At 37.0% G+C, this 27,495-nt stretch overlaps 1 protein-coding gene across 1 annotated transcript; it reads left to right on the top strand.

The window, feature by feature from the left end:
* The first annotated feature begins 1,371 nt into the window (after positions 1-1,371).
* Positions 1,372-25,918, top strand: stxbp4 (syntaxin binding protein 4). Its single transcript, XM_060897463.1, has 22 exons — positions 1,372-1,511; positions 2,590-2,663; positions 2,835-2,930; positions 3,009-3,078; positions 3,300-3,374; positions 4,556-4,647; positions 5,076-5,184; positions 5,496-5,628; positions 5,741-5,847; positions 5,928-6,153; positions 6,780-6,858; positions 7,911-8,017; positions 8,418-8,514; positions 8,658-8,773; positions 9,300-9,389; positions 9,598-9,663; positions 12,684-12,860; positions 14,396-14,509; positions 15,069-15,118; positions 21,536-21,660; positions 24,327-24,384; positions 24,630-25,918. Exons 1-22 carry the CDS (start codon positions 1,450-1,452, stop codon positions 24,736-24,738), a joined length of 2,232 nt encoding a protein of 743 aa, XP_060753446.1. The 5' UTR covers positions 1,372-1,449; the 3' UTR covers positions 24,739-25,918.
* The last annotated feature ends 1,577 nt before the right edge of the window (positions 25,919-27,495 follow it).

Genomic DNA, 27,495 nt, shown 5'->3' with positions numbered 1-27,495 from the left:
TTACTAAAAGTATGACTTATAATAAGACTTTTCAGTTTGATATATTAATTTATTGAAAGCTATTGTAAATAAATAAATGTGGGTATTTATTTATAGTTACCCGTCTACACAATATATTTGTAAATAAAAGATAAATAAAAATTTCTTAGTATTTTTAACTAGATTTTCACCTTCGTTAAATACTTTTCCTGTTCATGTGGATTTATTTACATTTCCAGCATTTGGCAGATGATTATCCGCTCCTTATCCAGAGCGACTTAAATTATCTCTCTTTTTTTTTATACAACTGAGGGTTAAGGGCCTTGCTCAGGGGCCCAACAGGTGCAGCTTGGTGGACCTGGGATCAAACCGATTGGTAGCCCAATGCCTTAACCACTAGGCTACCACAAACAGGATTCAGAGCCAATATCGAGGAAAGGATGAAGTTAGCAGGTCATCACATGCCACCATGTACATCCACATTCACACCTAGAACAATTACAGATAACCTTTCACCTACTGACACCTTTTTAGAAGATGGGAGGAAGAAAGAGCATCTGGAGGAAACCCACACAAATACAGAAAGAACATGTACAGAAACACCAGAAACAGTAACCCAACCTCAGGATCAAGCCAGTGACCTTGGAGGTGTGAAGCAGCAGCACAGCTAGCTGGACCACAATGCTGCCTGTACCAGACATAAACAAACAAATATAAAGGATTGACTTGACTTCATCAGTTAAAACAGATTATATATATATATATAATTTTAATATTTTTTAAAACAGATTTTTTATATATATATATATATATATATATATATATATACAGTATATATATATATATATTCTGTATATATATGTGTGTGTGTGTGTGTGTGTGTGTGTGTGTGTGTGTGTGTGTGTGTGTGTGTGTGTGTGTAAATAATCTGTTTTAACTGAAAAAAATACATTAATAAATATGTAAATGCAATTAAATAGCGTAGAAGAGATTATTGCAAGCAATAAATGGATGAATTACAGAATAATTATTCAAATTAATTCTAATAAATATGTATAAATGCATATCTATAGATGTACATACATATTTAACTGCTATTCTAGTCTAAATGTAATCATTTTTATCAATAGAAAGTTTGATATATTTAATGTCTGTCTATATATCTGATAGATGTGTTTGACCATTGATTACTTTGTAAACACACCCAGGTTGATGTTTGTTTACTGCTTTGCTACAGTTGCAGAGAGAGCCACATTGTCAGCAGTGTGGCAGTGAACAGAGAGGTAAAGCACACCATGTGACTGCTGGGTATCAGGGGAGATTAGTGGATAGGTAGGCGCGTGTCTGTAGCTGTCTGTCTAGATTGCTATGTCTCGGTCATCTTGGACTGTCCTGATCTGAACTGTCATCCCCCCGACCTGGTGATGAGGTTGCCTCTATAATATTTCATCTACTGTTTTTGGATGTGCAATGCCACTGCTTCCAGAGTCAGTGGAGGCAGAGCACTTTGACGGACTATCCCTGCTCTACTGGTAGGTTGTGCTTGTTTTTAATCTAGAATGCCTTCAGTTTTGGCAATACCCTGCATGTCTTTAAATCTAATGTTGCTCCTTCCTCAAGATATGATTGTAATCTTCTTTGGTTGGGTTAAGAATGTGGCAGTGAGATTGCCAGTGACTGTGAATGACTGTGAGGGTTAAGGTAGCAGTGCATGTGTAGGTGAAGAGGATTTGCAGTGTTTATGGTGTTGAAGTGGGATTTAAGCACTCACACACATTGACTCCGAAAACCTATAATAATTCAAAGCAGCGTGCTGTCACAATCTGTCTGCACTCATTTCTATATACAGACAAGGTTTTGTTTAAAATAAATCCACAGTCATACCATTTTGCAGGATTAAATTGTTTCTATAAATTTTAGACATAAATGCAGCATGGCTCCTCAGTGTGTAACTCAACATGGCTTAGTTAAGTGATCGGTTTTAATGCTTCATTTCTTGCAACACAATCTGTTACAGCAATCCCAATCACATGTGCTGATTCTGTTGTTAAGGTTAAGATTAAACTTGAATGTATGTGCTGCATTTGGAGGAGGGAACAGTTCACCTGTGGAAGAGTTCAAACACAGCAGGTCAAACACCAATCATACCATCTTAACTTTGCAGTTTATATCCACTGCAGTTCTACGCAAACCTCCAATGTCTGCAAAGCTAATTTTCATGATTTCCTAAATTTCCAAGTTTATAATGCTTCAAAACAAAATCAAAAGCATTTAAAGATCTGCATTTAATATCAAAGCACTGCCATCAACAGTCTAGATAACAGTAGATAGAATACAGAATAGTATTTCTGACTTTTATGATGGGGATTAACTTCAACACAGATCAGATTTTTCTTTGACAGATCAGAGGCACACTTTTTCAATATGAGCATTTATGTTCCTTAAATCATGAATCAGTAGTGATTTTAAATGAGCAAGCAATCACTTACTCTTTAACTTACTCTTTAAATCCCCTGCTATTTCATTGGAATTGAATGTTAGCTGTTTGACTCATTTTGCTTCATACTTTGCAAATGTATCACAAGGATAACAACTAAAGGTGTTTTTCAGGACAATCATGGGTCCACACGGCATCAACCGTGCTGTGCAAAGACTGGAATTCTCCGACTGCAGACAAGGACTTGGTGAGAACTACAAAAAAGCTTCAAAAGGCTTAATCATTTATTTAGCCATCAGTTTATTAATTGATTAATTAGAAAATGAACCTTCACATCGGTTCTATTGTAATTATGTAGACAATATTTATGAATTGGTGTCAGTACTATAATGTCCTCACCATTGATTTTGTCTGTCAGGGGTGAAGATTATTGGAGGTTACAGAGAACTGAGTGGTGAAGAATTTGGGATTTTCATTAAGCGAGTGTTACCTGGTGGAGTTGCAGCACAAGATGGTATGTTGGACTTTAACACACATAGCATATTTATATGAATAACTGAAATAATTAATTTTTTCATTCTATTTCTGCCAGGACGACTTAAAGCAGGTGACCTCATTTTAGATGTCAACAACATGAATTTAGCAGGCGTTACAAATGAAAGGTATACATTTGATGACACTGAAGATAATGAATGCAATATTGATGAATATAAATATAATTCATAAATAATTTCTGCTCATACACACCCCATAAAACACCGCTCAAACTATATCATATTTATGATCTCATGAATTCATTAATTACAAATGTTTAATGGCCTAAAGTTTAATCTCTGTGTTTATATATGGGGATAAAAGAAAGACCTGTGCTGTGTTTCGTCAGGGCAGTGGAGATTCTTCGCATGGCATCGTCGACGAATCACATGTCTCTTCTGATCGCCCGTGATGAGGAATCCAGGTATGCTTCATGCTTCTTATGATATATTTCATTTATTGGTTTTTCATCTTTCATCAGTGTTACAAATGAATGGTTTCTGGTCTACAGCCAAAATGTTGTTAAGAGAGTTTGAGATTTATGATTTAACTTAAGATTTGGGCAAAACATATATAAAACTATAAAACAAAATAGATTGGATTGTGAAATGTGAGTTTTTCATCTACATTAATCATAATCATATAAGTCATTGAAAATATAGCCTTAGATTCTGCTCTCTTACAAGCTGTTACTTTGTTAGAAATATACTCAAGGTTAGATAATATTCCGGTGCTCTGCTCTATAGCAATCAGACTTTGCTATCAAGGACATCTGTCTGAATCTGCTGATGCTCAGTTGATTTAATTGATCTGGCATTGTGCTGGGTGCTGAGACTCTCTGTGGCACACACTCAGCTAGAGCTGGATGCATCTTGACGTATTAGGGCCACCGGTCAATCAGATGCCACCTGTGCTGAATAAGAACAATCCCTACCCTATGAAGAGAAACATTTTTGCTCATGAACAACTAATCATTCAAATGATTATTTTTTAGACTGGATGATTGCTTTGTCAGTGATTTACTCATTTTACTCATACTATATTGTGTTGTATAGTTTGTGTTTCATTCATTCATTCATTCATTCATTCATTCATTCATTCATTCATTCGTTCGTTCATACAATCAGGCATTCATTTGCTTAAGTTATAATTATTGTTCTGTTTATAAAACTGTTTTTGTGTGTAAGATCATTAAGAAAATAATGTGATTAGTTACAGCTATTCACAATTAATTATAAGGTCAATTATATTAAAGCTAACTGTGATCAAATCACACACAGATTACTATATTTACCCTGTTTAAAGCTTTATTTAAAACCCATGTAATTGATTTTATACTGTATATTCAAATTTGACATTAGATTGGAAAGTGTACCATACTTCAGTTTAAGTTTAGTTAGTTGTACAGTATGTAGACACGAGCTGCAAATGTTCTGAGATGAGCTGAAAGTAAAAACATCCACAGCTGATGCGGATTGCTTTCCCCAGAACATGTAGCTGCTTTATCCAGACGTTACCTCGGCGATCATTGTGAAAAGAAAAAAGGATGAATGTAGCGGTAAAAGATAGTGATAAAATGATGACCAATCATGTGTATGTTCTTAGGAGAGAGTTTGCTGAGCTCATGGAGAAATATGGCTCTAACAGCAATACTAACACAGGAATGGGCCGGATTTCTCCTACTCTTCTCTCCACAGGTATTGTCATTATTTGTATGTGGAATATTCTGGAAAAATTAACTTCATTTAATTTAGTTTTGAAGTTTTGCAGATACACATGCTTTCAAAGGCCCTAACCGAGTCTTTGTAATCATTTCAACTGTAAAACTACAACTAGAATCACAGAGTTGCAGAGTAGATAACATGACACAGCACACAGCTACAGATTTAAGTGACCTTTCCTTTACCTCTGCCACTGTGCCCTTCAACAAGGCACTTAATCCCTCTGGGCCAAACCTGTGTACCTCCTGCAGTGCATACAATTGCAGCCAAAGGAAAGAGCAAAGTCTGCCAAGTGGAAATACATCCTTTCACTTTATAGAAGGCTTGTGGTTGTTGTCTTTTTTTTTTTTTTCCAATAAATACACAGTTTGTCAAATTATTACTAAACACACATTGCTTTTCAGGTAAATTGACTGAGACTGCATCATCATCGTCATCCTCCAGATCAACAAGCCCGCAGATCTTGAGTCCAAAAGACTGTAGCACGAACACAATTACTCCGCAGGTCTGCTGGTAAGATTTGTACAGTGGAAATTTGTGTAATATTAATATCTTCTAATTAATTTGTGTTTAATTTCGTTGTGTTACTTTGTTTTATGTTGTTCAACTTTTAACTGTAAGATCTCTAAACTATACCAGGTATTAATGAATAGACTGCTAAGTTAATCCTAGTGTTTATCAAAAGCTGTGCTCCTGCAATGACAGATGTTTGTCCTGCAAAGGTGGTAAATCCTGCAAAAGATTAGTTCAGGCTGGAAAAACGAATCCGCTTGTAAGTAATTATATTGACCACAGTCGTCGTTCTTTTTTTGTCTCTTCCCCAGCAACTGCATGATTCAGCTGATATGTGTTGCAAAGGGGACAGGACTAGGCTTGGTCATTAAAGGTGGAGCAAACCGCGCAGAAGGGCCAATGGTGTTCATTCAGGAACTCATGCCTGGAGGAGACTGCCAGAGGGTGAAACACTACACCACTTAGATATTAGATTTTTATTCATATCAGAAATGCCTCACTTTGAGTAATAAATTAATAATTGCTTTTTTTGTGTGTGTCATGTGTGTCCTGTTAGGATGGAAGATTAAAAGCAGGAGATCAACTCGTATCAATCAATAAAGAATCCTTAATTGGAGTTACATATGAGGAGGCCAAAAGCATATTAACCAGAACAAAGCTGAGGTAAGACCTTTTTGCAACGTCTACACTCACATTTCTGTCTTCATATTTTCTAAAAAGTGTTTAAAATTGTCTCCACAAAGACCTGACCCAACAGTGGAAATAGCGTTTATCAGAAGGAGGTCTTCCTCTGGCTCCAGCAGTGGTCCACATAGCCCCATTTTCCTGCAGCCCCTATTGACTACAGGCTCCCAGCTCAGACCACTGGCCCTTGGGGGAGTAGCTGTAACTATGCCAGGAGGACTAGTGCCCAAAATAAATACTCCTATCTCTGGAAGTGAGACTCTGCCTTCTGTTAAACTTACTCAGGTAAGACAAGGGGCTGGATATAGAGGTTTGACTGAACAAAGAATCCAATTCCCATTGAGGACCTTAATTAAACTTGACAATTGTTAATCAGTTATATATAATAAAAACAGTAATAAATGCAGAATTTGGTGTGACAACCCTGACTTACACTTTGTAAAGTTTTTATAAAACTAGTTTTTTAAGTATCTTGAAGAATTGTGGTATATTATGATGTAATATGTTACCCTTTTAACAGACATTTTTCTAAAACATTAAATTCTTGATAGAAAGGCTATGTTTGGCAATATAAAATGTCTTTTACTTGTTAAATAATAAATGAAGAAGTCATTTTTTTTTGTTAAAAAAACACAGTGCCCAAAACAAAAATCCCAAAAATCATATGATATGTTAAGGGGTCTTTAGTCTTAAGAGATAAGAGATATCCCATTTAGGCTGGAATAATTTAATTACAAATTCTGTTTTAATTTACTTTATTTAGGTTGGCTAACATTTAAATGCTCAAAGACCTCTGTCTCATACTGTTTGACTTCTCTCTCTCTCTTTCTCTCTCTCTCTCTCTCTCTCTCTCTCTCTCTCTCTCTCTCTCTCTCTCTCTCTCTCTTTCTGTCTGTCTGTCTTTGCTGTAGGTACGAGCAGTACCAGTGAAACCTGACCTTCATTCAGTCACTACCACTGACAGTGTCTGCACCACAGTGGACAACTCTGGTACTGTAAACCCTTAGCAACGCACCATTTCTATTAAATAGGAAATTGATTAGCTCTGTCTTTTATGCTTGAATGTTTACATTCAATATCAAATTTGATTTTGCTAACTGATGTTTTGGAGTAACATTAATAAGAAAAGAAATCTAATGAACATATACTCTGGAGCAAGAGATATTACCTGTGACTGGGATTACCTGTCAGCTAGAACAAGCCTTCAGAATTTACTGATGAGTGTTTATTATAAAAGATAATCCAGTCAGCAGGTTACAGCATTTTCAATCTGAGTAGACAAAAATGGAAGTCATTAACAATTTATTTCAGCATAATCCTCCAGGATAAGACCAAAATAAACTAATGTCAGTTCAGGTCAGGTACAATCTGTGCTGTTGAGGAACAGTATGACCGGGTTTTTGTTTGACACCTCTTTACCTGAGGGAGTTACGGGAGGTGTAGCAGAATGCTGGATCGACATATTTGTAAAATATGTCTATTCTTTTTAAAATTTGAAAAAGTTATTTTGGAAAACTGGAAAACTGTCAGTTTTATGTCAGTTTTACAAAATGGACGAGCATTCAGTTCTTATATTATAAATCAAACCCCTGAATTAATCGCTAGAAACGTTGATCACTTTGTAGCTAAATCAATACAAATATACAATATAATGTACTTTTTTACAATATAATGTAATTACAATACAACACAATATAATGTAATTTTTCTAGTTTATTGTTGTCTAATTTTCCAGTTTATAGTCTTGATGGAGAGCCAGTATTGATGTCAGTGTAGTTAGTTAGTCGCTAGCCTTAATTTCTGATATAGCTGGAGAGAGACAGATATTTAATGGACATTGAATGCTGTTCTTCTGCAATCTCTCATATCTCTCTGAAGAAGTGCTTTGTGCTTTGTTGCTGTGGCAGCATAGGGCAACAAAAAATAATATTTAAATTTTGCAAAATCATGACACTAATATGTACATATAATAATGTAGTTTTTAAGGCATAGGTAACATGACATTAGCCTTGAATATCCATAAATATATACTTTTCATGTAGTTTCGTCTTCAGATGCCTGTAAGTTCAGTACCACGGTCACCGTCACTCAGCCGAAAGCTTCCTCCCTCACGTCTAGCTGCCGAATCAAAGTGGAGAAGCTGGAGCAGGTTTGTTCTTTACCTCATGTTAAGTGTTGGGTCAAATGCTGGTGAGCTAAGCAGCAGACAATAACATTTCATTCTGCAAACCCATGCTCTCTATTCCACTGAGCCATTACTACTGTGTATCATGTGGAAACAAATTAATGCCTCTGCTGGATGTTATAAAGATGATACATGTCATTAGTATACTCTTGCTGCGCAATAATGGGAAAATTAGATAGCAGCTGTTCAGCATCTTTCACCCTGTTCAGTCACACCAGGCCATGACATTTTTATCTGCTTATTTCATTTGAAGAATTTTTATACTTAAAAAGGACATTTGAAAAAAATTATGAACATGCGAAAAAAGAGTCGAATTAAAATTACACACTGAGTGATTGAAAGAGGACAGTTGTCATGTTCCCAGGCACTGGAGGTTTTGGGTGTAAAGCTGACTGAGTCTCAGCTCCAGATACTGAGAGAGAGACTCCAAGTGGACCAAGGAGGAACAGTAGCCTATGGAGGTGAGAAATATTAGATTAATTATTCAAATTTTAATTTATATTAAAATATAAAACCTGTGCTCTGTTGTGGTCATTTAAAATGCAAGTCACAACATAAACATTAGACTACAGGATGTCATTAGTTTTGTTTTGCTATATATCAGATTTTGAGACTCTGACAAAGGAATTCCTGAAGTTGACGAACAAATCAGGTTTGCTGCGACAGCAAACCTCCATTCTCACTTCTGATGATCTGACTGACTCTTCATCAAACCAGCAGGTAGATTTTTTTCTATACAACAATATTTACTATTTAACATTTTGTGTTCTAAAAGACATAAAAGTATTAAAGGTTTTATACTTATAAAAATATGTATGAAGCATAATTGGTACTGCTGACTGGGGTGGGAACATATGTTATTTCTCTGTGGGTAAGAAGTCACTCTGTATTTCCTGTGGATTGAGTGACACTAATCAGTTATAGATGTCTGTAAGTAAATGTATAATATTTATGTATCCTTCACATGTGCTCAGATGCAAAGTTGAAAGAAGCATTTATTAAACCTTGGTTAATAGTTATTGTGCATAAGGGGAGAACTATCTAGTGGGAGTGGCAATGGGACGCAAACATTTACATTTACTGTATAACATTTGGCATATTTCTTTATACAGACTGTTGTACGTTTATCTCATTTATACGTTAAGGGCCTTGCTCAACAAGAGTAGCTGAGTACATGTAACACTGAAATACTGTCAGTTCAAATATGTTGGACTTGGTGAAAACATGTTAATCTGTCTTCTCTGAGGTATCAACGTCTGACTCCGATGACCTGGATGAGATGGAGCGAATAAGAAAAGATCACATTGAAGCCTTAAGAGAAATAAAGAGTCTGCAGGTTAGATTTACAGTACAAGTCTGTGTAAACATGCAGCACTTGTGTGCAGTCTTGATTGATACTTACCATATTTAAGGGCAACATCTTGCATGCCACTGAGGAGTAATATATTATTTAGATATGCATGTGGTTCAGGATGGATTTTTTTTTTCTTTAAGTCTGTACCTATTTTCAGATCACTCATTAAACTAAAGTTTAACCCCAACAGGATAAGTTGGCTGAGACTGAGTCCCTGTGTCAGGAAATGCAGCAGGAGCTAAATAAAGTTAAGCAGGTGAGTGTGTGTTGCTTCACATCAGATCATATCCTGATTATATTTACATTGCACAAAGTTTTCAAAAGTTCCCCTAGAGGGAGCTGTCCTCCAACTGCCTTGGTGCGCTCTAGTAAATCTGTTCTGTTTAAAAATATCAGCTTCATGTGAGGTGGCTAGATACAAAGTATGCATACACAATATTTTTGACATATTTCTGTGTAACGAGTTGACTAAATTTTATGCTTATATCATATCTCATTCACATTGAACTTAGATGCTCCAATCTGAGCATTGTGTGTATGAGGGAATAAGCTGTCCTGGGTTCAGGAGGCATGTACCACCCACTGTATGTGGGAGTTGGAGTGTGTAGGGCACAGTAAAGATTGGAGCTTGTGTGTAGAAATAGTTCTCTTCAGTGAGTCATGAAAATAGAGTCATCGCCAAGTGGCGTTATCATTTCAATCTATTACATAAGTCAAATTCATTAGTATCATTCAACAGTAATTAAATATCAATATTCATCAACACTAGATGAAAGATGGAAACATAGAGAGTTAGCGAGTGAAGCTATGTACTGTAAGCTATTTGGTCAGATGTTTGTGGGAGTTTCTTTTGTCACATACATTTTGAGGCTCTTGTTGGAATGTTATTGAAATCCACCAATGAAGAGAAGATGTATAAATGTAGCTAAGTGGGTAATTTATGCATCAAATTCTTCCTTTTTACAGTCACTTGACCTGAAAAGAAAGCTGAGATTGATGTTTTTCTTTTATCCTTTTTCTTATCCTTATGCTGTTTCTGCTAATATTTCAGTGCTAGATCTGTTTCAGCCATTTCTGTTTTATAAACCAGTTAAAACCTTAAAGATTTAAAGGTTGAAATGACTGTTCTTTATAATATAAAACTAATTATGGTGCAAGTACAGATATACAGTTTTATTGTATTATGATATGATAATATTTAATAAATAGTAATAATAATAATTAATTATAAGTTTAATTAGTTTATTGTATTCATGATTATGTACAGTGTTATCTTTAAAAAATAAAATAATAATATTTATAATAATAATAATAATAATATGTTTAAATGAGGTTTACATAATAATGTAATGCAATGTAATGTGTTATTTACTGCATCACAAAGACATCTAAAGTAGCATGTGGTGTCATGTTTTTGTTAGGAAATAATTGTAGCATGTGGTGTCATGTTTTTGTTAGGAAATAATTGTATTCTAATTGTATAGAAAATTTTCAGTGAATAAAATGATTGTTCTGAATGCAATGAACCGACAATGCCAACCTTTTAAACTGTAGAACCCGATCTAAGCTGTTTGCCCGTATGACCATATGATTGGGTCAAAGCAACCTGTCTTTGCACTTTTGCCATGCTGAACACAGTGATGGATTTGTGATCTCAGCACCACACTGAGCTCCATTACTTCCCGAAGCTGAGAGTGAAAGCAACCAAGAGGGAGCGCTGAAAGCCCAGCCTTGAGGAAGTGAAGATTTATTTTAAAAGCCTGCTTCTTTCAAACCTGGATCTGCCTCTCTGAATCCGTTCTGCTCTCTTCACCCCCACCCACGCTCTCTGTGCTATATATGCCATTAGAGTAACAGGTAGGCAGACAGGCTGCCCAGCAGAGGAGCAGCAGGCTTTTAAGCTTTCCCTTTGGAGATGAGTGTGCCATCCACGCATTGCACCAGGGCTCCAGAGCACTGAAAGGTGTTTGTGTGTGTGTGTGTGTGTGTGTGTGTGTGCGTGCGTTTTGGGGAGGGTGAGCTCTGACCCATGTGAAAATGGGCATGGAGTTCAGGAATGTGGTGTCTCCATTTGATTCTTTTATTGTGATGTCAAATAAACTGTTCCTGAATTGAATATAACTTGAGAACTGCAATTTACAAATGTATTTGTGTTTCATGGTCTTAGCTATAACTGTGGCTTAAACATAGTGGGAATGTTTGCTATGGCATAGTTTTCCATTTGTAATATAATTAGTTAGGAAGATCAGTATTGAAGGTTCTGAATAATAATTAGTCTGTTTATGTTGAATTGTATCTCTATGTAGTAGAGTATAGAAACATAGTGTCTAGTTGCATGGTATTATCATGGAAAAGCAATGTGTTGTATAAAAATAAATATGCAATAGAGACCTGTGACTGTGTTAAAGGTTGGTGTATTGGAGTTTATGGTTTATTTGGACTTGTAAAAAATTGGCAGCTGCTGCACTTTTTGCAGAGACTGTTTCTGCCCTTAATGTAGCTCTTTATAGAAAATATCTTATGCACCGATTGATAAATCAGGGATAATTTGTGAGATGACCTTACTTTTCACTTGTATATATGTGTAAAAATAGTCTTAAAAAGGGTGCATCTTTTCAAAACACCAGGCACAGGGTCACCTTATTAGCCAACATTTTATTTATGCACTACAGAAAGGTCTTCATTATTACTGATTGATTTAAAGAACTGCATTAAATAAAGCCATATTTACAGACAGATATTTAACTGTTTTACAAAAAAATGTGATCTTACACAAATGTGATCTGAATCCCTAAAAGCATATGCATTTGCCTGTTAGGTGGCATGTGTATCAGAGTAGTGAAGTCAATCCAACAGGAAAATGAAGGACCAACTGATAAATGACTCAGTATTACCTGTTCATTACTCAGCACTATGGCACTTCACTGCTGTGGAATTAAACAGGACTTGTAGCATTCCCCCTTTAAGTGCTGTTCAAAAATTTATTCAGTGCACTGGTATGCATTAATATTTTTTTTTAATTTTCTTTCCATTCCTGTTGACACCTACTCACTAGAAAAATCAACAACATTTCTACAAACCTAAGAGTTAGGCTCTGTATATAAAAAGTTTGAGTAGTAGCTGATCTAGATCAGTGCTTGGTCATGCTGGGAGCATGTGGAGAGTCTGAGAGAGGGAGGCAGCGTGCTGAGTGTGCTGTGTTGGGGAAGAACCCCTCAGCATCATACTCTGTGCATTCCCAGCAGCATCGTTCTGACTCTTACTGTGCTGCTGCAGGAGGCAAAAGCGGCTGTGGATGAGAGAAGATCTCTGCAGACACAGGTCCAGCTGGCTGAGGCTGCGCAGAATCAGGCACAGGGGATAGAGATGGACTATGAAGAGGTCATCCATCTCCTGGAGGAAGAGATAGCAGAGATGAAGTCTCAGAGAGCAGAAAAGTCAGACCAACCCAAGGTAGAGTCCAGGAAAAAAAAAGGCTAAAAGTCTCCCAGCTACAAAACTAAAAGCATTAGCCCACTCCTCTAACTCCCACTTCCTGTTCCCTGCTCAGATCCAGCTCAGATTTTCCCTCTCTCCTGTACTGTGAAAAGTAGGTCACTGTTTGCTTTGTATTATTCAGTAACTGGGCTGAAGTGCAGTGAAGGCTTTTAGTGTGATCTAGCTGCGTGACGTGGGTGAATGAAGAAAAATCTGGTTAGCAGCCTCACAGGTCACAGAAGAATCTCATTTATGTTATTGTATTTGTGAGATCACAATTTTCTCCAGATGGAAAGTGAAAGTGGAAAGTGGAAAAAAATGACACTTCATGTCACTGAAAAGCTTACCTGCTTTCAGACCTGGGAAACACTGCAAGAATAAAATAATAAGAAAAAGTACATTAAAAAGAATTTGATATACAGTAGCAAAAATTGTACAAATTGTTCATCTCCAACAAGAAATATGATGTAGCAATACAGTTAGAGTGTAAAATTTGCCTTTGGATTTTACTATTTGGAAAAGACGTGCAGTCTATGCATGTAGCCTATGTGATAGCACCTCACATTGTAGTACCATGACTCATGTAAACGCTTCCTTCAACCATCCCTTCATTTAACAGTGTTCTGTATAAAAACCTATAATATTCTACATGACTCCTTTTGATAATTTTATCCGAAGTCTTCTACTATTCATATAGAATATTCTAATTATATCATTAGCGAGGATTCACAATGGACACCATACATACAGTAAGCAACACATTTGTGAAATGTATCCGTATATGTAAAATAATTCATACAGCGTATATAGATAGATAGACAGATAGATAGATAGATAGATAGATAGATAGATAGATAGATAGATAGATAGATAGAACTTTATTGTCATTGCATAGTACAGGTACACAGCAACGAAATGCAGTTTGGCATCTACCAGAAGTGCAAAATGTAGCAGTCGTGCAAAAGTGCAGATAAATATATAGCATATTTACAGCAGGTGGTATATATGAAAGCAAATACAGTAAATAAATATTACAGAATTGCAGAAATGGTTCTAAGGCAATGGCATTGAATATGATGTCTACTTTTGTGCAGCTGCATATTTCACTGCTCTGAAAAGATTGAAGCCTGGCCAGTTTAGGTTTAAAGAATAGCTACAACATAGTTCACTTATGACATGAAATGGACATGACACAAGAAAAAATTAACTAACAGCAAATTTCCCAGTACAATTAGAAAAATGTTTATTTTAAAAGTGTGTAATTCAGATTTTTCTGTGTAGTCTAGAGTGTATAATTGCAAAAACTGAATAGATTTATATGAGGTTTATGCCCATAGGTGCAAGCAAAAAGGAAGAACAAAGGAAACTGCACAAAAAAAAAAAACACAATAAGACTGATGGGACTGCATTATTTCGGGGTTGCAGACTGGATTGTAAAGCTCTTTAAAACTGAAAAGTTTTAGATGACTGTTAATATTAATACCTTTTAGTAACTTCAGTATTTGACACAGGAGGATCAGGATTTGAAGAAAAGGATTGCTTTGCTTGAGTGTCAGCTGCGGAAAAGCGAAGTTGCAAAGAAAGGCTTTGAAATTTCTACGGGCAAACTTCTACACTTTGTGGAGGTAATGTAGAAATGTAAATCTGTGCAATCATATTTAACTTTCCCTGTGCCCCACTGTCAGTCCCAAACCATAAAGCCATGGTTATAACATAATATTAACTGTGATATTGACCTAAAATTGCAAGCTTGGCTATATATTTCATTCTGTTTGTGGTACCTTCATGGATACTGCAGCACTTAATAAACTTATATTCATTAAGATTTCTATAGTTAAGGGTCAATAGATTTCTATTGTGGATTGACTTGGAACACACTCTGATTGGGAACTTCCCTATTGTTGTTTTATACATTAAACATTTAAGTTTCCAATAGTGTATATTTAAATGAAGTGTAGATTATATGAAATTTGATTATTTATCATTTGAAACAACCAGTGCCATTTCAACAATGCTCTTTAATTATTGAACTTTTACAATTTACGTCAGGGAAAGTTCTAAACACATATATAATTGTCATATTCAACCCAGATAAAAACTAAATGTACATGACCTCATGCATTAATGATACTAATATCTAATTTCCCCCAAATTTTCAATTAACTGTGATCTTTTTTTTGCCAGGGCATTCAAGACTTCCTAACAGAGACTCAAGAATCTTTCAGGACTCATAGGTACAGTAACAGAGAGCTTATTTTCACCTTCACTTTAACTCAACAGCTGGCGAAGACAAAAGTTATCCAAAGCTAAATATTGTTTACAAAAAGAAGTCAATATGGTTCATGTACAAGCTAGCGGTAATAGCACTCGTAGCAGAAATATAATTTATTAATGTTCAGATGGGGTTTGAATTCTTTACATTTCTGTCTACAGTTATAACATTTGTGGAGATTATACTGTATCTCATTTTAACTCATTTTACTATATGCTACTTATGAGCTAATGTCTTATTTTACTTTATTTACAAAGGTTTCACAATTAATACATTATTATATTATGTTATATTAATTAAGAAATATATTAATACTTAATTTAAAACTTATTTACACAAAGGTCTGTTGTGAAATCAATTCTAAGTAAATAAGTTCCAGGGTATAATGTCTGAGGTTTGAGATTCTTTTGAATATTTGTCCTTCAGATTGTAGAATCAGAATCTAGAATCTGTTAAAATAAACCTCATAAAAATTCTATACCGTTAATTTATTTGTAATATATACATACTCAATTTAACATGCGGTATGAAAAAAGTTTATAATACAATTTTCTAATATCAACTTTATACACATCTCTAAGCCTTAACAATGATGACAGAAAATTACTGCCTTATCTGACATAATCACAATCACATCATATTCAGCCAAACAGCGTTCTCTGCATAGCGTAGCATGGCATAGCTAACTTTTAATGACAGACATTGTCACAAAGCAGATTTCCAGGGATGTGGATGTAGATTTAGATCCCTAATGAGCAACCCAGAGGTGACAGTGGCACAGAAAAACTCCTTGAGACAACATGAGGAAGAAACGTTGACTCAAAAGGGAACCTATCCTCTTCTGGGTGACACCAGATTGTGTGAAATCTTGAAATAATGAGAAGGTGTGTAGGGTCATTTTTTAAAGTGAGAAAGTGAATTGTTTGCTAGGAAAGATGTGTATTAGGATATGCTTCAGGTGCCAAATAATATGGTTACAATGGGAGTAAATCAATTAAATAATAGAAAAATCAATTAACAATTTAGAATATACATAGCAAAACAATATTTAATAAGTAAGATCATCTCAGAATCTAACATATGTCTGTTAAGCATTTAAACAACCAACATTTATTGGTAAGCAGTATTTCACACAGCTGTCCTGAAAGTGTGGTGATTGTGCAATATGTTTATGTTGTATAACTCTCTATCTGTGTCAGTGGGCCTATGTACAGTACATGAAGCCCCTTCCCCAAAAACACTTTCTGTGTTAGGTGACATGCTGGACAATGCATTGTAGCATTCATGCTGCCTGGTCTGTGTGCTTTTGTTCCTTTCAGGTCAAAGGAAAGTCATTTCTCTATAGCTTTTATAAAGAAATACATAATACCAAAAAATTATTTTTTTTTTCCATGCCAGAGTTTGAGATTGAGGTAGAAGAGCTCAGAGAAAAAAGATTGGAGGAAAGCCTGAAGCAGGTCACATTGTACTTGTTGTGTCTGCAGTCAGATAAATAATAACACGACACCATCGCTTGCGGTGCAACTCAGTTATTTCCTATTTACTGAACCGGAACTGAATGCAAAATAATACATCATTATATAGATCACCACTAGGGGGCAGGCTTATCACAAAACTATGACTCGCGTTATATAGTACATACATTACACTTTCCTCCCCCACTAGATTAATTATACTGAGAAACATATAACACAAAACCAAAACGTACTGCATTACATCAACAGGTACTCTAACAAAATGTTTCTAATTTAACATAGCTACAAATCAAGCCTTTGAGGAGGTTTTCTACATCTCTCAGGATAACGTCTCTGTAAGCCTAGGTGAGATTCAGGTGCAGGTGCAATTGCAACCGGCATTGTGACATCTGGTTCATCTTCATGCGACTCAGATTCATTCACGTTAACTGATGTAGGAGGGACAGTGTCGACAGCATTGTTGTCCTTGGCATGCGAATCAGGGGCAGGTAAAGGTGAGGATTTTGTCTGGCGATCCACCAACTGATCTACATGGCGTCTCCAAGTATTTTCTCCAACCTTCACTGTGTACGTCAAGGGTCCCGTTCTGGTGGTGATAGTACCTGGTTGCCACTTTTCCAGTCTGTAGTCGCGTGCTAAGACCTCTTGTCCAACTCGGAAATTTCTTGTAGGTCTGTCCTTTATCTGCTCAAATTGTTTATTTTCCACGTCACGTCGAACATTTGGTCTGATGAGATCCAAGCGAGATCTTAAGTTTCTTTTAAGGAACATCATCGCTGGTGTTTGGCCTGTCGTGGCGTGTGCTGCATTCCTGTACATGAAAAGAAAGTTGTCTATTTTGTGTTGTAGCGAAATGCTGTCATTGTCCATTGCTTTTATTGCTTTCTTGAAAGTCTGCACAAACCTTTCCGCCAAGCCATTAGTGGCAGGATGGTATGGCGCAGAAGTGATGTGTTTGACTCCATTCAGCTTCATGAATTTCCGAAACTCGTCTGAGACGAACTGTCGTCCATTATCTGTGCATATCTGCTCTGGCAACCCATTCCTGGAGAATATTGTTCTCAATACCGAAACAGTGTTTTCAGATGTGGTTGTCTTCATCGGAACAACTTCAGGCCATTTAGAATGTGCGTCCACGGCGATCAAGAACATGGAGTCCCTAAATGGACCAGCAAAGTCAACGTGCACTCGTTGCCATGGTGTTGACGGCCATTCCCAGGGATGCAAAGGAGCTAATGGTGGAGAGTTCTGGGTCCGTTGACATCCAGGACAAGCCTTTGCCAGATCCTCAATCTGCTTGTCGATTCCCGGCCACCACATATAACTACGTGCAAGATTCTTCATTTTTACTGTGCCCAAATGCCCTTCATGTAACGTGTCCAACATCTTACTACGCAATTTGGAGGGAACGACAACTCTTAATCCACACATCAGCGTTCCTTGACACACAGAAAGCTGTTCTCTTCTCGCTGAGAATGCTGGATACAGTGAGTTGCCGTGTGCTGGCCACCCGAGAACTGTGATGTCATAGACTTTGGACAATGTGGGGTCATTACGGGTTTCTTTCTGAATAGTGGCATTTGTTACAGGTAACTGACTCACAATTGTGGTGTGAAACACGTCAGCTGGATCCACACTATGTGACTCGTCTGTTGACTTCAGAGGCAGACGTGACAAGCCATCCGCGTTACCATGTAGTTTGGTGCCTTTGTACTCAATATCATATTGGTGAGCACCCAAGAAGAGTGACCAACGCTGCAGCCTAGCTGAGGCCATCGCTGAGACACCCCTCCGCACATTAAAGATCGAGACCAAGGGCTGATGGTCCGTGATCAGGGTGAATCTTTGACCATACAGGTAATGGTGGAACTTTTTTACACCCCACACAAGGCTAAGTGCTTCTCTGTCTATTTGTGCGTAGTTACGTTCTGCTGCCGTTAGTGATCTCGATGCAAAGGCTATCGGTTTTTCTGTGCCTTCTGGAAACTTGTGTGACAGCACAGCGCCAATTCCATACGGCGATGCATCACATGCCAGCCTGATGGGTATGGATGGATTGAAATGTGTCAGCACTATATCAGAAGTTATGAGCATCTTGGTCTTCTGAAAAGCTTGTTCGCAACTGTCTGACCATTTCCACTGTGTTCTTGTTTGCAACAGTGCATTCAATGGGTGTAGCACGGTCGAGAGGTTTGGAAGAAATTTGTGATAATAGTTCACAAGTCCGAGATATGATCGGAGTTGAGACACATTCTGTGGGTGTGGTGCATTTAACACAGCTTCGATTTTGTCCTGTGACTTGTGTAGACCATCTTTGTCTATCACATGACCACAATAAGAAATCCGAGACTTGAAGAACTCACATTTCTCTTTGTTAGCTCTTAGTCCATACTCACACAGTCGAGTCAGCACACGTTGTAAGTTTTGGAGGTGATCTGCATCGTCCTTCCCTGTTACAATGATATCGTCCAGGTAACACTGCGTTCCTGGAATACCCTGCAGCACCTGGTCCATCGCTCTCTGCCACAAGGCAGGGGCTGATGCAATTCCAAAAACAAGACGGTTGTACTGATAGAGCCCTTTATGTGTGTTGATGGTCAAGAATTTCTTGGATTGCTCATCCATCTCCATCTGGAGGTATGCTTTGGCCAGGTCAATTTTTGAGAAGTGTTCTCCCCTGGACAAGGATGCGAAAATATCTTCAATGCGTGGCAGGGGATACTGTACTACATGAAGAGCTGGATTAACGGTCACTTTAAAGTCCCCACAAATACGCACATCCCCTGTCTTACCCTTTTTGATCACAGGAACTATGGGCGTTGCCCATTCACTCCGTTCAATTTTAGTCAGGATTCCTGTTCTTTCCAAATGATCCAGCTCTGCCTCCACCTTGGGACGAATTGCATATGGGACTGGGCGGGCTTTAAAGAATTTTGGAGAAGTGTCTTCTTTTAACTCCAGAGTCCCTTTTATTCCTTTAAGTGTTCCTATCCCTTTCCGAAACACAGCTTCTGCATTTTGTACAATTTGCGTTAAAGTAATTTGTGTCTCTTTGTTTGTAATTTGCTGGGACATATCCAAGTTTTTTATTGCGTGCCAGTCCAGAGGTATTTTCCTCAGCCATTCACGTCCGAACAATGCAGGCCCTCCATTTTCCAGTACATACAGGTTGAGCTGTTGCTGATTTTCTTTGTAATTCACAGTTACTGGTAATTTTCCTTTTGGAGACACTTTTTCACCAGTATAAGTCTTTAATATCACTGATGTCTGTTGCAGTGGTATTTTTGAAAACAGTCGTTTGTAATCAGCTGCTGAGATGACCGATAAGGCAGATCCAGTGTCTAACTCCATCTTGAGTTTAACACCTGATACTTCTGGCGTAAGCCAAATAACTCTTCGATCTGTCTCTTTAATACTGTACAGTTCCAGGCATGAGAGATCATCAGTATCTGAACTTGTGTTCGCTTCATTTTCAGTTACTTGATGTACAGTGGCAGATTTACGTTTCACTTTGTACATTCTGTCTTTCTGTACCTTCTGTTTATCCATTTTGCATGCTCTCTCGATGTGCCCCTTTTTATGGCATCTTCTACACTCTTTATCCTTGAACCAGCAGTCATTTGCATCATGAGACATTTTTCCACAGCGATAGCATTTCTGTTTTCTTTCCGATTTCAGTGCCAGTTTATTTGTTGCACATTCTATTGATTTTTGTTGCAATTCTAATGCATCTTTTGCTGCAGTCTCCATGGATATTGCAATGTTCAATGCACGATCGAACGTCAAATCTTTTTCTGTCAGCAGTCTTTTTTGTGTACTTTCATTATGCATACCACAAACAAGTCTGTCTCTTAATGCATCTGCCAGCCCAGCTCCGAACTGACAATGCTCTGACAATCGGCGTAACTCAGCTATGTATTCGGAAACACTTTCTCCTTTAGCTTGGTTCCGCTTGTGGAATCTGAATCTTTCCGCAATTAGTAAGGGTTTGGGGCTCAAATGTTCATTTAAAATGTCCACTACTTGCTGGAACGATTTATCCGCTGGCCTTTCAGGGGTTAACAGACTACGAGTACTGTATTGCATGTATAACATATTTACAGCAAAATCCCACCATAAATTATAATTCCATAGATTCTACATTGATTTAATTATTTATCGTTAGTGGATAATTATATTTGCATTTTTTTCATCCTGGATTAAAGCTCTTTGCTAGGCAGCCAGTGAGGATTATATACAGTATATTTGCACTGTTTGTGCAGCTCTGAGGTCCCTGGCTCAATCAGCAACCTGGATGTAATTCTACACAGTATTATAGGTTACTATCTGCTGAGCTTCACATGTCTCCTGGTAATCGATTTCTCTCCCACTTCCCAAACCCATGCTGGTAAGTGAATTGGCAATGCTAAATTGGCCATAGGTGTGAATGAGTTTGTGAGTAACGTGTTCATGGCGCCCTGCAATGGACAGGATGTATTCCTGTATCGTGCCCAGTGTTCCCAGGATAAGCTCCAGATCTACTGAGACCTTGATTGCTCTGTCTGAACAGAAAAGGACAGAATAGTAAAGAACGCTATAATGTACCACAATTTGTATTGCTATAAAACCCGCACCAAGGGTATAATATACTGATATGCAGAAAGCATTAACTAATTCTGAAGAAAAATATCTAATCTTCTGGACAACCACTTCAGTTCTCCATTTCTGCAAGCCTTAATTGAAGTAATTTACGTTTGTCATCATCAGGAACAGTATAAACTTCTAAGATGATAATCCTATAAGAAACATTTAATATAAAGGTAACTCAGCCCTGTTACTTTCAAAACATTGAGTTTTCTTTGTGTTTAATTTAATTGGAAATAAGTATGTAACTTTGGTGCTGTATTACTTTTCCTGTTTTACAGTTCTGAAAGTGAGTCAAAGCTGTCTCAAACTCTGGCTACACAAAGTGGGAGGAAAATGTCTGGATCTGTTGCTCTAGAGGCTCAGGAGCTCATTCACACAGTTCAAACCATCATAGAGGTGGATTGTAAGTGACTTGATAGTAATTAACCGTTCAATTGTTTTGGATTAAAGTGCTTTAAAGGAAAGAAAACAGTATAAACCAGCAGAATATGTATAGTGAGCTAAAAATGTCACATTTGAAATATTTTATTTGAATGATTTTTACAAGAATAAACTTAAGATTAAGATTTGGATATTTAAAATATTGCAGACAGAAAAGTATACCACTTTCATCTGGTTCAATCTTTTATTTTCACTCATAATCATATGATATTGGGGATACTGTATGTACTGGTCAAATTATCTTTTCACTGTACCACATTCAAAGACCATATTAGAGTACAGAATAAACTAATCAAGGAAAATCTCATAATCTGGTTTTGGCGTACAATGTGAAAAGAATTAGGTCAATCCAATAAGGAAGCACAATCTAAGGTGTATTTCCTGGTACAATACGCCTATCGGGTCTGATTTGCCTCAGCGCTGCAGTCGTTGCCTGGATACAAATCTCTGAAAAGGCAATTGTCAGGTTCTTCAAAAGCATTGGATGTCACGCAGCACTCTGCAGGGAGCAGGCGCCGTACAAAGACACAGACAACAGTGTCAAATTGAAACAGAAGGGGGCTTATTAAAGGAAGCAGCTCTATTTGGTGACAGAAATTTGTTTTATTTACACACACCTTCAATCAATCAGTAGGCTAGTTTACTAATTATTCACAATCTTTAATGTGGAAAAGCATTGTGTTTGCTTAGTTCCTTAATAAAGTGTAGTATACAGTATTATGCAGAAGTGTTTAGATTTGAAGAGAAGTGTTGGATTTCCTTTAAATATTTGTTGTCATCATGACCTAATTTTGTTTAATATGTAAAAATTGTTGAAGATATGTTGCTGATAACCTCCACTGAGATTTAATGCAGAATCATGGAATATAAAGTAACACATACAATCATATACCCTATTTTTGGGTTTTTTGTGCTAAATTATTTTGTGTTTTGTCTTTCTTTTCCATAGAGCTCATACCATTATACAGCGGTTGAGATTAATTACATAGGCAAAGTTAATAGGTGCTTTTGACATATGGCATGTATGGTTGTTGAAAGATTGTGCTTAAAATAGCATATTTCCATGAATAATGGTAATTTAATGTCTATGCAGATATACTTGGCTGGTCTGAGAAGATCTACAACCTTTGAGCTGTTTGGTTCCTACTTAATCTACCACACCTGGTACAGTTAATCACAGCCTTCAGGAGCATATAGAAATTATCGCCAAGTGTGTTGGCATGAAACTTTGTAGGGTGGATGATGTCCAGGAATAGAATTGGGGACGTCTAAATGTTGATGAATGGAACAGTATAGCCAAACTCATAAACGCGCTTGTCCAAACAGAAGTTTCTCATAGACTGTTCGCGTTCACTCACTCATTTTTAGTAGCTTCTTCATTCTGGAGTATATAACAGAAACACTGGACTTGAAGCAGGAATACACTGTGGATGGTACATCAATTCATCTCATTATACCACATGCACACACATTCTCACACTCACACACACCTAGGATCATCTGTCGCCAATCCACCTACTTGTATGTTTTTAGGAGGTGGAGAATGGAAAACTCCACACAGATATAAAATCTAAAAATCTAAAAAGTAAATAATAATAAGTCATAAATATATCGCTGATTTGGTAGAATTATAAAGAATTCTTATTCAAGTAAAAGTGAAAAGATGACTCTGGTACAAATAAGGTAAGGCACAGGTTTACACAACTTTAGAAATAAATAAAGCTACTTTAAATATAAAAGTAAACACAAAAGTAAAGTCAGAAATCAAAAGGTTCCTTCATCTTACATGACACAATGACTGGTGTTACTGACGATATTAGTATTCCTGTGTAAACTCCACAGACTGTTGAGTGTGAAAATCCCAGGAGATCAACAGTATCTGAAATACTTGGGCCCATCCAACACCAACATCCATTTTCATTTTTCTGATGTTTGATGGGATCATTAACTGAAGCTCTTAAGCTGCATGATTTCAGCCACTGTATAAATTATCAGGTGTACAGGTGTTACTATTAACATAGACAGCGAGTGTAGTATTTTATAGACAGGATTTCTTTTTTCTTAATGAAAAAAAGTACTTTAGTAAGTCCCATTTCTGGAATATAGTGTTACTGTAGCATTTTCTCTGTTAATTTAATTACTTTAAGGCTTCTGTTTCACACAGTCTTTCATTTTTAAATGAGGCAAGGGCAAAAAAGTAGCAAAGAAGGGTAGATTGATGAGAGAGGATGATGAGGCAGTAGAAGTGTGGGAGGGGAGGATAGATAATCAGCCAGGAGCTGAAGGATCAGGTGAAAAAAATGGTGGGGGAGGAAGAGAAAAAAAGGAAAACGTGTCTCACACACAGGGCTGCATGTGACCTCTTAGAGCGCAACGCTCACGTTTCAGCTGAGTGCTTTCCACTAGGAGGGCTGTTGTTTTGAATTGCACATGGAGTGCCACCGTGCCTTTACCTGCTGACACTAATAGAGTAACCTTAACTTTGAGTAGGATGATGCAGGTGTTTTTACATGTGACAGACTGCAGAATCCTCGCTGACGTGATCAGTATAGTGCACACATTAATGGATTTCAGCTTTAAAACAAATGCAATCATAAGAATGCTATTATGTTATTTGTCTTCTTTAAGGTTTACCCTATGGTTGGGAGGAAGCATATACTTCAAATGGAGCCAAATACTACATCAAGTAAGTTGCATTAAAGATACATTATATTTTAAACCTATGTATTATTATTTGTTGTTTTCTCACTGTAAAGCCTTTCTTTCCATTCTCAAAGGCATTCTTTTCATTTTTAATATTAATGGATTTTTATAAGCGTAAATTTGATCGACTTGACTATTTCTGATGCATGCATGGCCCTTGTTTTAAACATAATTATAAAGAGAGCATCCCAGAAGTAGGAGTGACTTGTTTTTTTTTTGTTTCCATAGCCATGTGACTCAGACAACATCATGGACCCACCCTGTGATGAGCTCCTTGGGTCTGTGTAAACCAGAGGCAAACAAACCAATACAGAACTCACCAGAGTCCAAAAGCTAGACCCAATCTCAGAAAAATAGCACATTTTCTGAAGATTATTTGTTTTGCAAACAAACAAAAAATAACTAAATCTTTACGTGAAGGTTAAATTCAATTTCAAGGTTCATTTTACCAGTATAATACTGGTGTGGTATTTTCCTGATTGTTTTTTTTTTTTTTTGGAAGACACAGTGGTGGAGATGCATGTTGATACAATTTACATTAAGAGCATTTGGCAACGATTACAAATGTGCTGTCTTTCTATACCAGAGTTATCCTGAAGCTCAGACGTGATGCCTGAACAATAGCAAGTGCCAGATCTCAGCAGTGAGGCTGTTCACAGTATCTGTTAACACTATTTATAATGCCCTACAGATTGTAGTTATTCTTAATTGAAGCTTTAACATAAAGATTTGTGATCTAAATCTATATCTGCTTAAGCTTCTGGTCCCACAGAAAAGGGCCAAGGTTTAAAACATAAACACATATACATTCCTGTTTACCTCCTTTTCTTTTATCACACAAGCTTCCCCAGTAATTTCATTTCGGTCTTCAATGTTTTCCAGTTTTCTTCACCAACTCTCAGACCTAGCCCTTTCACCATTTCCGTTCTTCAGAAAATTCAAACAGTCTTATAACCAAACAAATCTGTAAGAAAGTACAGTGATCTTAGCCAAGCCCTAATCATTAAACCTGGAGTAAATACACTGTAGCTTTGACTGGCATACACATAGCACACAGGTAGCTTAGTTACCATTCTGTCAATAACAAATCTGCAATGAACAGTGTTTTAATTAGTATTCGACTTTTCTAGGTGGCTCTCAAAATCTGCTCCAGAGAAATGAAACACTGTCCACAATTCACAATGATGTATTACTTTCATATTTCATTCTTGTGCAGTCTGATTTTCTCAACACAGCAAAGCAATACTCGTCTGTTGTAATCATATGTGAAGTTTATAACTGTTAAGAGGCATAGCACACATGTGAACTTTCATACAGCTGCATGTGTGGATCTACCCTAAGCCTTATATTGATATTTTCTGAAAAGTATATCTTGAAGGTTTGCTTTGCTAAGTGCTCATTTACTTAAAACTTTTATTATTTAAACATGCTAACGACAGATATACAGTAGAATTATGTGGTCAGATCTTTAATTAGATATGTTCCCTGTTTTATTTGGGAATACATTATGATTTTGTTTTAATGGAAATAAAGTACAGCAGACAAAAAAATCTGATCATTTCCAGTTTACTTTTTGTGCTGAGAGTAACGGGTCTAGCTATTTCTGAGTTGGAGTGCAGCACAACTCAATACACCAAATGCTCAGGGCCATGCGTATTGATTTTTTCCCCTCTCATTCTCCATGTTGTTAAATATATCTGCTTCCAGGAATTGAAAATCACAGAGATCACACATACTCTACCATCCCTCTCACCCAAATTAAAGATGGTCTGCCAACAAAATAGACAAATTCCTTAAAAATCAAGCATTGAACATAGCCATGTCTTGTGCTATATAATATATTGTTTCCAGGTAAATAATGGAAAGCTATAATCTAACTTTACCAGCTCCAGTTGGACTCTGCTATACTAAAAGGAGATGCCGACTCCATGTGGTCTTTGAGGACAACAATCTCCTCTTCAATACAACATTTATCAGGCTGTATATTTATAACCACACCCTCCGGTGTCACCCATATGAGGATGAGGTTTCCCTTTGTTTCTGGTTCCTCTCAAGGTTTCTTTCTTTACCATCTAAGGGAGTTTTTCCTCACCAGTCACCCGAGTCACCTCAGACTTGCTCATTGGGGATAAATACATACTCATTTAAATAGATCTAATATTAATCTTGACTTTTTTTGTATTCTATTCATCTTTATATTATTCTTTATAATAACCTTTTGTTTTATGTTTATGTTCTGTAAAGCCGCTTTGAGACAATATCCATTGTTAAAAGCGATATACAAATAAAATCGAATTGAAGTGAATTAAATATAATTTAGATTTAATGTGATAGAAAAACCTAAAAAGGTTAAAAACCGATATTGGAAAAACAAAATGAAAAGAAAGTCATCCACTTTAGTTTCAGAGTTTCAGGATCAGACATTGCAAATATTTCACTAGATTAGTCTTGGGTTATAGACACTTCTCTGGAATTCAACTCCACCCTGTTTATTTACGTTTAACTCTCATTCCTCAGTTAAGATTAACAAAATTTGTACGGATTCCCATCTAACCAGTTGCCTGCTCAAAGAAACAACAGGAACAACAACAACAAAACCTGCTGAGCTCGATAGTGATGAGCACAGCTCTCAGTTTGCACATGTTGCTCCATGTGGCTGGTCGTGTTTCACACAAACAGAGTGGCTTCTCTTCACGACCTACTTTCACATTTACTGCTTTAGCAACCGGTTGTCAAGGAAACCAAAGATCAAAATAATACACAAGATTCATGCACGTCCGTATAAAAGTCTGCCCACAAACCGAAATCTCAATTAGCGTTGTTTGTTTGTTTGTGACTTGGGCAGAAAACGAGACTGAGGCTGATTTAAAGCTACAACTTCTCCTCAGCGGCGCGTGAGTTTCAACGTGACTAGTGAGGGGCAGTCGCACGGGCGCGCGCGCTCTAATTGGACAAAAGTAGGTCAAGACGTTTGTATCACGTGATCCACCGCTCCCAGCACGCGCCCCGAGCGTGCCAGCGGTTTGAGCGATGGACGAGTGTTGTCCTAAACATGCTTGAAAATAACCGAAGCCTGTGTGCATTTATATGCAAA

This window comes from Tachysurus vachellii, chromosome 2 (genome assembly GCF_030014155.1).
Source record: "Tachysurus vachellii isolate PV-2020 chromosome 2, HZAU_Pvac_v1, whole genome shotgun sequence".
NCBI lineage: Eukaryota > Metazoa > Chordata > Actinopteri > Siluriformes > Bagridae > Tachysurus > Tachysurus vachellii.
Note: the sequence above shows the minus strand (reverse complement) of the source record. Positions and strands in the feature narration are given on the sequence as shown.